Genomic DNA, 16,124 nt, shown 5'->3' on the forward strand with positions numbered 1-16,124 from the left:
GAGAGGTGCGATTTCGGGGTGGGGAGGAAGGGCAGGGAGGCGGTCCTAGGCCTAAGTCTCACCACGACTGCGCAGACTGTGTCCCGAGTGAACATGGCGACTTGCGCCGATATCCTGCGGAGCGAGTTCCCAGAAATTGACGGGCAGGTCTTCGACTACGTGACCGGTGAGCGAAACTGAATTAACTGCCTGGGGAGGCCGAAGTGGAGGTCGTGGGGGAAGACTGAGGGCGGACAGTGCAGCAGACCGCTATTTGGTCTCTCCTCTGCGTGACCTCTTATCTTGAGGGCCAGTGGGGTCTGGAGCCCGAGTGAGCTGTACCGACACTGAAACTGCTCCTATATCCGCCCTTCCCGGTGTCTGTCTTGTTCTGCGGTACCCGGCCCAGGTGTCTTGCACAGTGGCAGCGCGGATTTCGAGTCAGTGGATGACCTGGTGGAAGCTGTCGGGGAACTGTTGCAAGAAGTGTCCGGGGACAGCAAGGATGACGCGGGCATTAGGGCTATCTGTCAGCGCATGTACAACACTCTACGCCTGTAGGTGCCAAGGGAATGGAGTTGATGGGCAAAGAGAGGAGAACGAGTACAAACGAGGGGGAAGGTCTGAAGGCTGTAAATCTTTTCTCCCACTGACTGCGTTCTCTCTACCCACGTAGGGCTGAACCGCAGAACCAGGGAAACAGCCAGGTGCTACTGGACGCCCCCATCCAGTTGTCGAAGATAATGGAAAACTACGGTGAGAGTGAGGGGAGATTGAACTAGCTGCCTTCTGCCTCCGTTCCCTCCCCCACCCCCAGCCACCACCTCATTGCAGCTCAAGTCCCTCCATCGATTCTACAACAAGGCTTGTAGGAGCTAGTGGTATTTTTGTGAACATAAAAGTTTGTGATGGGTTGGAGGGCTCTCCAGGCTATTGTCCGTAGTAGGAGGCATATAGGCCTTGAAGCTAACAGACTTGGTTTTGCCAATTTTGTACCTTAACCAACAGCATGATCTTAAAGGGTTCATCAGCCTCCTCTTAAATGTGAGATCTTTCTGTCCTTTACCTCAAGGCTAACAACCCTCTACTCCAGTGTTAAAATGCTATCTTTACAACTGCTCTTGGTTCTTGTTAGTCAAAGTCTTCATTTCCTTTCTCTCATAGAGAAGGTGACTGCTTTTCTTATCACTTACAGACTGTGACACCAGACTTCCAGGATTGCTAAAGAAGGAACAGTCCTCGGTGAGGAGGGAGAGTGGGAAGGGGCTGTGATGGGTTTGAGAGTTGACCAACTACTAAATGGTGGGTATGTCTTTGGGCGAGATTTCTGGTGTGTCTTTCCCTGCATGTTTGCTTCTGTATCACAGTGGGTAAGTTTAAGGGGTGTTTGAAGTGATTTCTGGAGTTCCTGTTTGAACCTGCACCCTAGCCTGAAGTGCTTGTGTTTGGAATTCACTCAGACAGTGAATGCGAAGAAACTAGAGAAGGCTGAAGCTCGACTGAAGGCAAAGCAGGAGAAGCGCTCAGAGAAGGAAACGCTGAGGACCAGCAGCCCTCTGTGAGTTTGCGAAGAAGGGCTGGAAGCAGGAAGCAGGACAGATTCTGGTATTGGAGGACTTTCAGGAGCCCTAAAAACCATTAATTTCTCTTTTTAAAAGAGTCTTGGAGGAAGCGTCCGCTAGCCAGGCAGGCAGCAAGAAAGAGAGCCGGTTAGAATCATCCGGCAAGAACAAGTCCTATGATGTGCGAATTGAGAACTTTGATGTCTCTTTTGGGGACAGGTGAGACAATGACCAGTGGCAGGGTCTTTCTAATTAAAGGAGAACCTGGAGCTGTGTACTGTGTAGTGAGACTAAAACAGTGTTAAAGTTCCTTTGCTTCTGTTTGTAGACTATTCTTGGTCTCTTCTCTCCCACCCCTTAAGGGTCCTGCTGGCTGGGGCTGATGTGAACTTGGCATGGGGCCGACGCTACGGGCTGGTGGGACGCAATGGTCTGGGGAAGACGACATTGCTAAAGATGCTGGCCACCCGGAGCTTGCGTGTTCCAGCCCATATTTCCCTCCTGCACGTGGAGCAGGAAGTTGCTGGAGACGACACTCCTGCCCTGCAGAGTGTGCTGGAGAGTGACACCATACGAGAGGACCTGCTACGGCAGGAACGGGAACTCAGCCTCAAGATTGCTGCGGGCAGGTGAAGGCTTCAGGCTAGAGGGTGCAGGCAGTAGCTCTCTGTCCTGGTTGGTTTGTGTTAACTGACACAAGAGCTAGAGTTATCTGGGAAGAGGCACTTTAATTGAGACAGTGCCTTCTCGATTGGTCTGTGGGCAAGCCTGTATTGGATTTTCTTAATTGGTGATTGACGTAGGAAGACCCAGCTCATTGTGCACATAGTGCCATCCAGGCTACTGGTCCGGGTTCAGTAGAAAGCAGGCTGAGCAAGTCAGTCAGTGATGTTCCTCTGTGGCTCTGCTTTAGTTGCTGCCCTGACTTTCCTCAGGGATGGAGAGTGACCTGAGAGTTACAAGCTGAAATCAACCTTTTCCTCCCCAAGTTGCTTTTGGTCATAGTGACTCATCACAACAATTGAAACCCTGACTAAGACACTGTCCCTTAGATGGTGTCTCGATGATTCTCGTGGCCTCCCCTAGTGAGCAGCAGAACTTGGAATTTGGTCTGTAGAACTATAAGACCCTAACTGTCCCTGCTTTCCAACCTAGAGCATGCATGACACCTGCTTACGCTGCCTTTCCATAAGCTGCTTGGGTCTTTTTCCTTCCTAGGGCAGAAGGTTCAGAAGCTGCACAGCTGGCAGACGTCTACGCAAAGCTGGAGGAGATTGAAGCAGACAAGGCACCTGCCAGGTAGTAAAGTCCCATTTGGTCTCCAGTGTAGTTAGCTGCTCTTCGTCTGATCTGTTCCAACTGATCTGTTCAAATTTTCCTTCCCAGAGCATCAGTCATTCTTGCGGGTCTTGGCTTTACCCCTAAAATGCAGCAGCAGCCTACCAGGTGAGTGAGCGCTGCCATTCTTGGCTTTCAACACTACTGGCTCTGCTTCTGCTTGTCCTGATGAATACCCAGCACTAATGTGAGTCTGTTATCATCAGGGAGTTCTCAGGAGGCTGGAGAATGAGATTGGCCTTAGCCCGGGCTCTCTTTGCCAGGTGAGTCCCCCAAGCCTGAGAACATGTGACTGGGACACGATGGGACGTCATGACGAGTCTCCCGCCATAAAACCTCATGCCCTGTATTCTTTGTTCATAGGCCAGACCTTCTGCTGTTAGACGGTAAGTTTGAAGTTGCTGCATTGACTTCAGAGCTAGACAAGGATGATAACACCCTTGTTCCTGGTTCTCCAGCTCTTTATCAGCAAGTATACGTTTCACTGCTTCCTCTCCAGAGCCCACAAACATGCTGGATGTAAGGGCCATCCTGTGGTTGGAGAATTACCTGCAGGTGAGTTTAGGGAAGGCTCTGCAGTGGGTCTGGAGCAAGTCTGCCTCCAAGACGCTGGGGGCTAGTTACCCTTCCAAACAGCCTGCCGTCCTGTCATTCCTCAGACGTGGCCCTCCACTATCCTAGTTGTCTCTCATGACCGAAACTTCCTGAATGCCATTGCCACAGACATCATCCACTTGCACAGCCAGCGGCTGGACGGTTACCGAGGAGACTTTGAAACCTTCATCAAGAGCAAGCAGGAACGGCTACTCAACCAGCAGCGCGAGTATGAGGCACAGCAGCAGTATCGCCAACACATCCAGGTGTGGGGGGGCAGGCAGGACTGTGGGTCCCACCCCTGGGGACAGAGTTGGTGGTGAGGGAACTTGACCAGTGCCTGCTTCTCCGGTAGGTTTTCATCGACCGTTTCAGATACAATGCAAACAGAGCCTCTCAAGTGCAGAGTAAACTGAAGATGTTGGAGAAGCTGTGAGTACTTAGGCCCTGACCAGACCCCGACTCCTCTTCATTCCTTCCAAATTTTGTAAGCTGCCCTTCATCCTTCCATCCCAGGTCTCCCCTTAGCTGGCAGCCAGCTTGTTCTCCAGCATGGAAGCAGAGTCTTTTACACTAATCTCTCCTAGGCATCCACAAAGTCAAATTTATTATCTGTCTATATGTATTGCTTAGTCTTGCCATTTTTCCCTCTTCATACTGGGCCCAGTGCAGACCAAGTCTCACTCTTGTCTAGCTCCCAGTGCCCCTCTGCTGGTGTTTTCTAGGGTCATCATGTTACACTGTTCCTCTTGTGGATTGCTGCTCCGTCTCCCAAATCCAGCACACTGTGTTCATTGAGTCAGGTGATAAGCACTAGGGTACCCCAGTATTTTGTTTTTTTAGGAATAATGAATGATACTATGAACTTTCTAGGGGATGTTGGGATTGAGACCAGGTCTCAATCTGTAACCTCTACTCACTAATAGTTCTCAACAATCCTCCTGCCTAAGCCTCCTGAGTACTGAGATTACAGATGTGCGCCACCACAGCTAGCCTGCTATGAACATTTATTACAGGCTTTTGTCTTTTAAAGATTTTTATTTTATGTGTGTGAGTGTTTCACCTGCATGTATGTAAAGGAGTGTGTGGGGATGGGGGGGGGGGGAACAGGTGCCAGAAATGAGAGCTGAGTCCCCAGTAACTGGAGTTAACTGATGGCTGTAAGCAACTATCCATCTATGTGCTAGAAACCAAACCTGGGTCCTCTTCAAGAGCAGCAGGTGCCCTTGAATCACTGCGCCGTCTCTTCTCTGCAGCCCCTGTGTACAAGTTCCTAAGCAGACACTGGTTTTTGTTTTACTTGGGTACAAATCTAGGAAGGGATTTGCTGGGTGTACATGATAATTTCACTTTTGAGGGGTTTTGGTGGTGATGTTAAAACAGTTTCACTGTATAGCCCTGGCTAGCCTGGAACCAGCTTTGTAAGATCGGGCTGGCCCTGAACTCACATCCTTCCTGTCTTTGCCTCCCAGGTGCTAGAATTAAGGCACGTGCCACCACAGTTGACCTAATGTTTAACCTGTTAAGGATCTGCAGGCTGGGTTTGTTTATTTGTTTTGAGACAAGGGTTTTGTAGCTCAAGCTGAACTTAAACTCTTACTTGATTTTGTTTCTGTTTTGTTTTGCTTTTGAGATGGTGTTTCTCTGTGTAGCTCTGGCTGTTCTAGAACTCAGTCTGTAGACCAGGCTGGCCTTGAACTCACAGAGATCTAACACCTCTGCCTTCCAAATGACCTTAATTCTTACATGCCAAAGATGACCTTGAACTCAAGGTCCTCCTACCTTCACCTCCCAGGAACTGAGATTATGGACATGAATCACCTCACTGGGCTCGTGCAGTGCTAGAGATTGGAGCCGAGACCCGCCTATACTAGGCTAGCACCCTAGCAACTGAGCTATCTACCTCAGACCCCTTCCAGGCCAATTTTGTCTGTTTGTTTGTTTGTTTGTTTGTTTGTTTAAATGTTTATTTTATATTGGATACACTTAATACAAATCTCACTAGAAAGTAAATATAATTTCTGTCAGATTTTTTTCATGAATTTTTTTCTTGTTTCTTAGAGACACAATTACATCATTTCTCCCTTTTCCTCCTTTCAGACCCTCTCTCCTTGTTCTTTTTTCAGTTCATAGCCTTTTTAAATTAATTGCAGTTACATCTGGGTATGTATATGAATATATTTCTGAATATAACTTGTTCAGTCTGTATAATGTTCCTCATATGTATGTTTTCAGGGCTGATTATTTGGTATTGGATATCAACTGGTGTGCTCTGTCCTGGGGGAAACTATTTCCTCTTGCTCTCAGTATTCGTTGGTTGCCTGCAGCTTTTTATATAGGGTTGAGGCCTCATGTCCGTCCACGCCCACCCGCTCACGCCCACCCACATGCATACACTTTGGCATGTTTGTTAGCATCATCTTACTCATGTTCGGGCAGACATGTTGGTGAGACTTTATGGGCATAGCTTCTGACCATGCTAGGAGACAGTCTCATAGCAAACTCCCTGATCCTCTGGCTCTTAGAATCTTTCCACCCCTTTTCCTAAAGGTTCCCTGAGTTTTAGGTGTGTAGTGTTTTATGGAATATAACCATTGTGACTGGGCTCCACAACTCTCTGTTCTGATTGGCTGTGGTTTTCTGTAATGATCTCTGCCGAAAAGAGAAGTTTCCTTGAGGGTTGCTGATGCTGAACTCTGGAAAGGATTGGGAAGCCTGGCTGGATAGAGTAGTTGGATGCAATGCAGAAGGACCTGTGTGGTTGCAAGTCCAAACCAGTCATTTTGTTTGTAAGTTGAGTCATTTTGTAGCCCAGGCTAGCTTTGAGCTCCAGGAGTGTCTGCTTCTCATGTGCTGGCGTTACTACCACTTCTTTTGGCTTGCCAGACTGTGTTTTAAAACAGACACACTGTTTTCCATGCTATGGGAACTGGCATTTTCCTGTCTTTGCCAGCACTTGTTAGTTCTTGCAGGCTCCGTTCCACTGGGTGAGAGCAGCACCTCATCCTAGTTCTGATAAACAGCTCCATGACTAATGTCTCACTGAGGGTTTAATCCTGAAGAGATCTTTCTAGAACTCTGACATGGAAACATTTATCACTGTATATGAAGGCTAAAAGCTACCAGAAAAGACTGGAGCTGGGGCTGGGGTCACAGAACTGAAATCTCCGGAACTAGGGAAGACTAAACTCCAAGGACTTCAGGTTCAAGGCCAGCTCAGGCAACTTAGTGAGTCCTTGCATCACTATAATATATGTTGTACATATATTAACTACATGCACAACATATAGTTAGTAACACAAATGGAACATTTTTTTAAAAATCTGTTGAAAGATGGGATTTTTTTTTTTTTTAAATTGGAGAACCATTCAGCCAGGAGACCTGCCAACAAACCTGATGGTCCAGATTTCAGCCCCAGGACTCATAGAGGAGGAGAACCAGCTCCTGCAAATTGTCCTCTGACCTCCACGTGTAAACACACAGGCAAACAAACTCAAACAAAAGTAAATGTAACATTTTCTGGTTTTTTTGTTTTGAGACAAAGTCTCATGATAGCTCTGGCTGACCTGAATTTCTTATGTAGATCAGACTGGTATCAAACTCACAGATACTTTTGCTTTTCCTCCCAAGTGCTACAATTAAAGGTGTATGTTACCATGCTTGGCAAATAAATGTCATTACAAGTTTTTTAGCATGGAAGAGATGTCTCAGCAGTAAGAGAATGCTGCTCTTGCAGAAGACCTGGCTTTGGTCCTCAGCACCCACACAGCAGTTCACAACTGTCTGTAATTCCAGTTCCAAAGGAACTGATACCCTGTTTGTGGTACACAGACACGTGCATGCAAAACACCCATACACATAAAATATAAATGAAAAGATTTTTTTTAATTTACATGTATTTTTTATTTTTATTACTTGGTTTATTGATTTGTTTTTTGTTTGAAAGTACATAGTCTCCATATATAGTCTTAGCTAGTCTGGAACTTGCTATCTAAAAATATTTTGGACTTGAACTCAAAGAGATCTACCTACTTCTGTCTCCCAAGTGTGAGGATCAAAAGCATGCACCACGACACCCACCTTACATTTATTTAAAAGTTATTTATTTTATGTGCATTGGTGTTTTGCCTGCATCTATGTCTGTGTGGGTGTCAGACCCTGGGAACTGGAGTTACAGACAAGTTGTAAGCTGCCATATGGGTGCTGGGAGTTGAATCTGAGTCCTTTTGGAAGATCGGCCAGTGTTCATAACTGCTGAGCCATCTCTCCAGCCCAAGATTATGGGGTGGGTTTTTTTGTTTTTGTTTTTTTGGGGGGGTTTTTTGCTGCAAAAAAAGTGATTGTCTTTCTTTTTTGTTGTTGTTTTGTTTTGTTTTTTGAGATAGGTTTCTCTGTATAGCCCTGGCTGTCCTGGAACTCACTCTGTAGACCAGGCTGGTCAGAAATCCACCTGCCTCTGCCTCCCAAGTGCTGGGATTAAAGTCGTACACCACCACTCCCCTGCATGATTGTCTTTCTTATCAGCTAGTATAGTAGAAGAATATATGGAGTATCACCAGATGGAGGACACGCAAGGCTGAGTTTTCTCTAAGCATTTACTTGTGTAAGAGGAATAGATTTCTCTTTTTTTAAGTTTTGTTTATTTTTTGTCATTTTGTTGAGTCAGGATCTCCCTACATAACACAAAACTTTTACATAGGCTGGCTTCAGCCTCCTAAGTGGTAGGATTGTAGGTATCACCTTCAATATAAAGTTAATTGTCTTACTGTTTATATTTGTGTGTGTGTGTGTGTGTGTGTGTGTGTGTGTGTGTGTGTGTGTAATGGACTTTTTATGATATTAAGTTCCATTAGGATTTCTGACGAGAGTATAGGTAAGGTGTTATTTACAGAAGATCACTGGTAGCTACACTACTGAAGAAAATGTCTCTCTCTCCCCTAGTAACTGTTAATTGCCTATAAACCCTCAGTAGTACCAGCTCATGAGCTCAGCCCCTTCAGGACAGGCCCAGTCTCATGCAGATCCAGTACAGTAATCCCAGCAATTTGGAGTGAGTGTCATGGCCAGGTCATGCCTAGAAGACTATTTCATAACATTCCATCCCATGCTCTAGTTCCTTCTGCCTTCGCTTTCTATGTCCCTGAGCCCTTGAGGGAATGTTACCTCCTATTTATGACTGCACACTCAACAGTCACTTGTTAACAGCACTTTGACAAGTTATGAGTCTCTGCAGTTACTGCTTCTCAGATTGTAGCTGATGAACCTATGGTGATAAACATAGTTATTTAGAAGGCAATTAATGGTCACATGGTGATGATTTAACAAATAGCTGTGGCTTCCACACTAGAGCTTATGGCCTCTGGGGAGGGGGGGTCTGATTTACAGTACAGATGCAAGTTCTTCCTGTGGAGCAGTCCTCAATTCCAGTCTGGCAGCAGTTGATTATCCTGTAATAGACTTGCAAATGGGCACTCCTGGCCTGGCTAGACAGTAGTGTGACACACAAATCCATGGCTAAGGCAAACTATTGGTGGCTGTTCTCCCCCAGCATCCTGCAGAGCACCTCCCAGCACCAAGGGCTAGCCAGGGGGAGCTTCATTGCCTGTGTTGTTTCCTGACCATCAGCTTGTAGGGAGGTAGCCCAGCGCTGCACTGGGACTTTCTCTAATAACCTGTAGGTTCTTGGAGCAGCTATAGCCACACACACAGGGTACTTCTGTTGAAACCTTTTTTTGATGCAGAGTTTCTCTGTATAGCCCTGGTGGTCCTGGATTTGATCTTTAGTTCAGGATGACCTTGAACTCACAGAGATGCCTCTGCTTCCTGAGTACTGGGCTAAGGTGTGCGCCACCACCACCCAGTTCAAATTAAAGTATCAGGTTTCCTTGTGTCTTTTCTATACATCGTTTAGTTTTTCCAAAACACATTTTAGTTCCATACATCTTGACTCTTCCCCTCAACTTCCTGTCTTCCCTTCCCTGCTTAAACTTTTCTACCCACAGTATTCTCCTTTCTGCTTTAATATCTTGTTAAAATAATCATTTCTCCATCTCTCTTCTCAGGCCTGAACTAAAACCGGTGGACAAGGAGTCAGAGGTGGTGTTGAAGTGAGTCCTTAAGCCAGGGGAGCTGGTGGGGAGCTTGCATTGCGGCTACTCCACACTCCACCCTTGTACCTCCTGCAGGTTCCCTGACGGCTTTGAGAAGTTCTCACCGCCAATTCTGCAGCTAGATGAGGTGGATTTCTACTATGATCCTAAACACGTCATCTTCAGTCGCCTGTCTGTCTCTGCTGATCTTGAGTCCCGCATCTGTGTGGTACGGTTGCTCTTCTGTTGAGGGCCCCGGAGTTGTCTTCTTGGACAGGCGTGGGTTGGGCCAGTCCTGACACAGTAGAAGCAAGACTACAAAGAGAAATGGGCGGGGCCTAGACACAGGAACTCATACACTGCTGCCTTCTCTGTAGTCTCAGGGTTTTCAGAGATGAAAAACCTGGCATGTGGCATTTTGTAAATACATAGAGCAGTAATTTACCTTACTGTCCTTGTTTCTGCACTATGACAGTCATGAGACATCAAAGCAAGAACATAGGCTAAAGTTCAGGGGGTTTGAGCTTGGTTTTAGGGAGATTTCCTTTTCCTCAGAAGGGAGGTAAAGCTGGGGAAATAGCAAGTAAAAAGTACCTTCTGCCCAAATTTGAGGGTCAGATCAGTCTCCAGTTCCTCTAGTTCCTTAGAGTTTGTTGGTTGTAAGGCTGGGACTACCCAGGCTCCGCCTCCTCCTTCCCTCTGTGCCCTCCATGCACACTCACATTCATGCTCGTGCTTCCTGCAGGTTGGGGAGAATGGGGCTGGGAAATCTACTATGCTGAAGCTGCTCATGGGGGACCTGGCTCCTGTTCGGGGTATCAGGCACGCCCACAGGTAATGGACCCCACCCCCATGAACTATGTACACACTCACACTCAGCTACCTGTACTACTCCACAACCCACAGGTAATGGACCCCACCCCCATGAACTGTGTACACACACACACTCAGCTACCTATACTACTCCATAGTCCATAGGTAATGGACCCCACCCGGCCCACCCCCATGAACTGTGTACACACTCACACATACTCAGCTACCTGTACTACTCCACAACCCACAGGTAGTGCCCCCCCATGAACTTTCTGCACACTCATACACACTCTTATACTACTTCATAGCTGCTTATACTACTTCATAGTTGTGCTTCCTGCCTTCATTTTTGCCTTTAGGAATCTGAAGATCGGCTATTTTAGCCAGCACCACGTGGAGCAGCTAGACTTGAATGTCAGTGCTGTGGAACTCCTGGCTCGAAAATTTCCTGGTATGTTAGGTGTACAGTTTGCAGTAAGAGTATTTTTGCTGATCCTTGCAGCTAGGTCTGTTTTGAGTCAGTCAGTCTACAGAAGTCTCCCTAAGTCTAGTTATAAGAACATGGGCATTGAGAAGGAGAACCTAGCTGGGCGGTGGTAGCGCACGCCTTTAATCCCAGCACTTGGGAGGCAAAGGCAGGCGGATTTCTGAGTTCGAGGCCAGCCTGGTCTACAGAGTGTTCCAGGACAGCCAGGGCTACACAGAGAAACCCTGTCTCGAAAAACCAAAAAAAAAAGAGAGAGAGAGAGAGAGAGAGAAGGAGAACCTAGGGCTGGAGAGATGGCTCAGTGGTTAAGAGCACTGACTGCTCTTCCAGAGGTCCTGAGTTCAATTCCCAGCAACCACATGGTGCCTCACAACCATCTGTAATGGGATCCAATGCACTCTTCTGGTGTGTTTGAAGACAGCTACAGTGTACTCATATACATAAAAATAAATAAATCTTCAGAGAGAGAGAGACGGGGGTGGGGGGGAGAGCCTAGGAAGCAGCAAGAGAGCTGTGTCAAGAGCTCATCTGATGTCGGGGCCTTTTCCAGGGCGACCTGAAGAGGAATATCGTCACCAGTTAGGCCGGTATGGCGTCTCTGGAGAACTGGCCATGCGCCCTGTTGCAAGCTTATCTGGGGGCCAGAAGAGCCGGGTAGCCTTTGCTCAGATGACCATGCCTTGGTGAGTCTAGTTGGGGGGGGAGGGGTCTTGCCTTATCTTTCCCCTTCCTGCCCAGTATAAAATGATTCTTCTTTGTGCCATGAGAATTAATTTTCTACCATCTTGTAACATGTGTTCTCCCTTCCAGCCCCAACTTCTATATTCTGGATGAACCCACGAACCATCTGGACATGGAGACAATTGAAGCTTTGGGCCATGCTCTCAACAGCTTCAGGGTGAGCGTGTTCTTGCCTGGCTCTTCTTCCTGAGGGTGCTGCGCTTTGATGCCTTATCCCTTGAGCACTTGTGTTTTGTCTTTCAGGGTGGTGTCATTCTGGTATCTCACGATGAGCGCTTCATCCGCCTGGTGTGCAAGGAGCTGTGGGTGTGCGAGAAAGGCAGTGTCACTCGGGTTGAGGGAGGATTTGACCAGTACCGGGCCCTCCTCCAAGAACAGTTCCGCCGGGAGGGCTTTCTCTAGAGTCCCAATTGACTGAGGACAGTGCCAAGGACGTGGACTGGCTTTGCAAGACCCCTGAGCTACCATGTAGGCAACCCACTCCAGGCTTAGGACTTTCCCTACTTGGGGACAGCCTTACTTCCCAAATTTCTCTTCCTTTCAACTGGAGCATCCTCTGCACAGTGTGGGGAGACCTATCCAAGGGCCTGTGAAGACAGTCCTGAAGGAAAAGGAGAGGGGGTGCCATCCGGGGTTCTAAGTACCCCACTGCCCAGCTTGACAGGGACCCACGTGGCTGCTATGTACATTAAATACCCTTCTGGATCTCTTCTGCCTCATCTCTGCTCGTTCATGGGCAGGGCTTGCCATGGTTTTCTGCTCTGGGTTCTGGACTCTGGTATTTTCCTGTGATGTGACTGTCAGTCATGCAGACAACTCAACAGCAATACAGCCTTCCTCTTGTTAGGAAATGTCATCTGTCTGTCACTTAGGTGGGCTTGAGCTGAAGGAATGGAGAAGGGTATATTGGGATTGCTCTGGTGCTCATTCTGTAGCCTGGAATTAGCCTCTCCTGAGAGGGTCATGAGCTCTGCTGTCTCAGGCCCTGCTGCTTGGGAGTTTGAACTGATACTGGATTCTGGCCTCATGGCCTACCAACTGCTTTCCGAGGACTCTGGCTCTGTCTCTCATTTCTATAATCTGGACCTTTAGGGCTCAAGAGAAACTGTTGTTGTTCCCAATTTGCATTAATGATTTAATGTTCTGTTTTTTCCTCTAACCATGTAGAAGCAGCCTGGGAAGTAGGGAATTGGCTAACTGAAAAAAAATAGGACACTTCATTCTTTTCAAGTTAAGCAGACTCGTAAGAGAGGAAGACATGCAGTAGTAGTGTGTGCCTGTGGTCCCAGGCGCACTGGAGGCTGAAGCCGGAGGCGCGTTGGCATCCATTTAAGACAAGTCTGGCCTGTAAGCTAAGTTCTCAAGGACTTATCTGTTACAATTAATTGGTATGTAGAAGACATTAAAATGGAGACAACACAGGGACTGTCTCAGCCTACTAGAGATTGTAGTCATGAGTCTCAGCCCCAGATCTTTTCTGAGCTATGCTGAATGTTATGCTTTAGTGGTTTGGGAAGAGAGGCCTCTGAGGTAAGGGAGGATGTGTGAGCCAGTCTTGAATGTAGAAGTTCCTTACAAAAAACCTAAAACAAGGAAAGGGTTATGTCGCCTCATGGTTTTAGAGGCTTCAGCCATGGGCGCTTAACTGTGCTACTCATGTGCTTACAGTGGGACAACATGGTGGGGGATGGGGAATGTGCCGATACAGCAGCTTAGGAGAGAGATCAGACTTCCTACAGTGTGCACCTAGGACCTGCTTCCTTCAGCTAGATCCTCCTGAGAATGCACATGAGCAGTGTGCACCTCAGCAGTGATCTCTGTACCTCAGCAGTGATCTCTGTGTACCTCAGCAGTGATCTCTGTGTACCTCAGCAGTGATCTCTGTGTATCTCAGCAGTGATCTCTGTGTATCTCAGCAGTGATCTCTGTGCTTGACTCTGTGTATCTCAGCAGTGATCTCTGTGTACCTCAGCAGTGATCTCTGTGTACCTCAGCAGTGATCTCTGTGTACCTCAGCAGTGATCTCTGTGTACCTCAGCAGTGATCTCTGTGTATCTCAGCAGTGATCTCTGTGTATCTCAGCAGTGATCTCTGTGCTTGACTCTGTGTATCTCAGCAGTGATCTCTGTGTATCTCAGCAGTGATCTCTGTGCTTGACTCTGTGTACCTCAGCAGTGATCTCTGTGTATCTCAGCAGTGATCTCTGTGTACCTCAGCAGTGATCTCTGTGTACCTCAGCAGTGATCTCTGTGCTTGGCTCTGCACGTCACTAGAATTTGAGATTTTTCAGACAGGTAATTCTTTTCCAACCTGGGGAACTAGTGGCCCCATGCCTGTCAGTCTTCTGAGCTCAGTCCCTGAATCCCTCTTAGCTAGCAAGCCCACTAGGAGTCTTGGAAGTACTTACGGTCCCTAGCTTTGAGCACCAAGAATATTGGAAGTTGAGGTGGTGTGAGGAAAGGCTTTGCACATACTAGTTAGTATTAGTAGAAGGGGCCACATTAGTCTTTGATATTTCAAAACCTACTTTAATAAGGGTTCTTAATCCCCTTAACCTCCCTTCTAGCCCACCACACACCAGAGGTAGTTAAAAAAGAAAGGTTATTAGGACATAGAGGAAGTAGGTCTGTTTAGAAAGTTATTTGGGGTGAATCCAATCTTCATTGTCAGGATATCAGCAGTTCATTCCACTAGCAAACACCAAACATGAATTAGCAGCTTCATTCCAGTTTACTCAGCAGACACCACACTCAAATCAACAATGACAGCTTGATGAGAATAAAACCTTGAGACTCCACTGATCACCCTGAGTCTGAGGAAGCAGCTGAAGCCACTGAATGTCATGAGAAGTATTTGGCAAGTTACTTTCTATGAAGTCATGACAAACAAGATCAGCAAAGTGGTGCAAGGCGAACCAAAGCATGAGCCTCGTCCCACCATCTGTGATCATATTTATATTTTTTCTAAAAATCATGTGTCCTCCCACAAATCTACTTCAACAAAACCACCTTTCATCTGTGTCTACCACAACATTCTTTCACATATCAGCTTTAGCAAAACATGACCTGAGTCTCCAAAGAAACCAGAAATTTCCACTTCAGGCCACAGTAGAAAAGCAAACCACTTAACACACCCCCCACCCCCCACCCCCCACCCAGGTTCCTTATGGCACTGTTAAGGACTGGCCACCACACAGTATAAAAATATTCAGCATGGGTTTACTGTGCCCAAGCTGACTGTAAGGACTGGGAAAAGAAGACATTTCTGTAACTAACCATGGACCAGTCTGGGGTTAAAGAAAAGCTTCAGACACACATGCTACCTTCACTTGTGCTGCAGCCTTCCAGAAAGGAGTTGGCACTCGGTGACTGCATCGTATGACCCTGATGTATCCATGTATACAGTGAGGTAAGCCTGCCTGTGCTGGAGAACACTGGAGGTGAGATGCCAGGGGCTCGAATCTCCTGGCCTAACTACTCACCAATACCACATGGGTAGCTGGTCCTCAGAAGTCAGGTTCCTCGGCATAGTTCTTGCCAGTCAACAAGTTGTTCACCTCTATATGTTATTAGTGTCTTGAGATGTAGTGGACATTTTGCTAGGTTCCCCCTGGCATATGCTATATAATATATATGTGTGTGTGTGTGTATGTATATATATATATATATATATATATATATATATATATATATATATATATATATATATATATATATATATATATGCTATACCCCAGGTATAGCTTAGAGCCTAGCTCTCTACTGGGCTTGGGGATCCTTTTGAAGTGCTGGCAGAGTGGACCCAGTCTGAAAGAACCTCACTTCTCTCATTGGAGGCCTTGAACCTGGAGTGATGGGCAGCTCTCAATGTGCCCCCCAATTCAGCTTGTTGGCTTTTCTCCTCCTTTCCCCATGTCTTATGCTTTCCATAAGACTGTAGTTCTTGGGCAGTGGTGGCACACACCTTTAATCCCAGCACTCAAGAAGCAGAGGCAGGTGGGCGTCTGAGGCCAGTGTGATCTACAGAGTGAGTTTTAGGACAGCCAGGGATGCATAGAGAGAGAGTGTGAGAGAGGATCATAGTTCTGGAGTCCATGTGATGGTTGAGTGCAGGCAAGGCACTAGCCATGAAACTTAAAGACCTGAGTTGTTTAATCCCCAGACTCAAGTAAAAGGAGGAAAAAGTTTCCAATTTGTCCTCTGACCTGCATGTATATGTCATAACATGCACAGGCACTCAGGCTGGACTTTTTAAAGGTTGGATGTTGGAAGGTACGGGCAGGCAGATCTTAGTGACTTTTAGGCCAACCTGGCTACAGAGTGGTAAGCCTGACCCCACCCTATCTCCCCCTCCAAAAAAAAAAAAAAACCCAACCATTATTCTTGCTTTGCCTGGATTCTTGAAAGCTAGACACCAGCTTGCTACTTGCTTTTTGTGCCCATTTGTGTTCGGTTTCCTGGAAGTACCTACAGTAAAGGAGATGAGCTGCAGTCAAGATGCAGGACTGGAAGGTGTCGTGGG

General features: G+C 47.0%; 1 protein-coding gene and 1 long non-coding RNA gene across 2 annotated transcripts in view; one reads left to right on the forward strand and one right to left on the reverse strand.

Annotated features, from left to right (window-relative positions):
- Positions 1–12,310, forward strand: Abcf3 (ATP binding cassette subfamily F member 3). The gene is made up of 21 exons (XM_034515739.2): positions 1–166; positions 389–536; positions 656–735; positions 1,175–1,221; positions 1,440–1,537; positions 1,638–1,760; positions 1,904–2,170; positions 2,760–2,840; positions 2,928–2,987; positions 3,086–3,142; positions 3,243–3,265; positions 3,379–3,434; positions 3,539–3,739; positions 3,829–3,905; positions 9,536–9,580; positions 9,659–9,791; positions 10,308–10,396; positions 10,735–10,826; positions 11,413–11,545; positions 11,673–11,760; positions 11,847–12,310. Exons 1-21 carry the CDS (start codon positions 94–96, stop codon positions 12,003–12,005), a joined length of 2,130 nt encoding a protein of 709 aa, XP_034371630.1. The 5' UTR covers positions 1–93; the 3' UTR covers positions 12,006–12,310.
- The window catches only part of LOC117718192 (uncharacterized), a 23,075-nt gene continuing 18,716 nt past the window's right edge, over positions 11,766–16,124 (reverse strand). The window contains exon 3 of the long non-coding RNA XR_004608002.2: positions 11,766–11,903. This is a non-coding gene — a long non-coding RNA (uncharacterized LOC117718192). The remainder of the gene's footprint in view (positions 11,904–16,124) is intronic.

The sequence above is a fragment of the Arvicanthis niloticus genome, chromosome 12, assembly GCF_011762505.2.
Source record: "Arvicanthis niloticus isolate mArvNil1 chromosome 12, mArvNil1.pat.X, whole genome shotgun sequence".
Classification (NCBI taxonomy): domain Eukaryota; kingdom Metazoa; phylum Chordata; class Mammalia; order Rodentia; family Muridae; genus Arvicanthis; species Arvicanthis niloticus.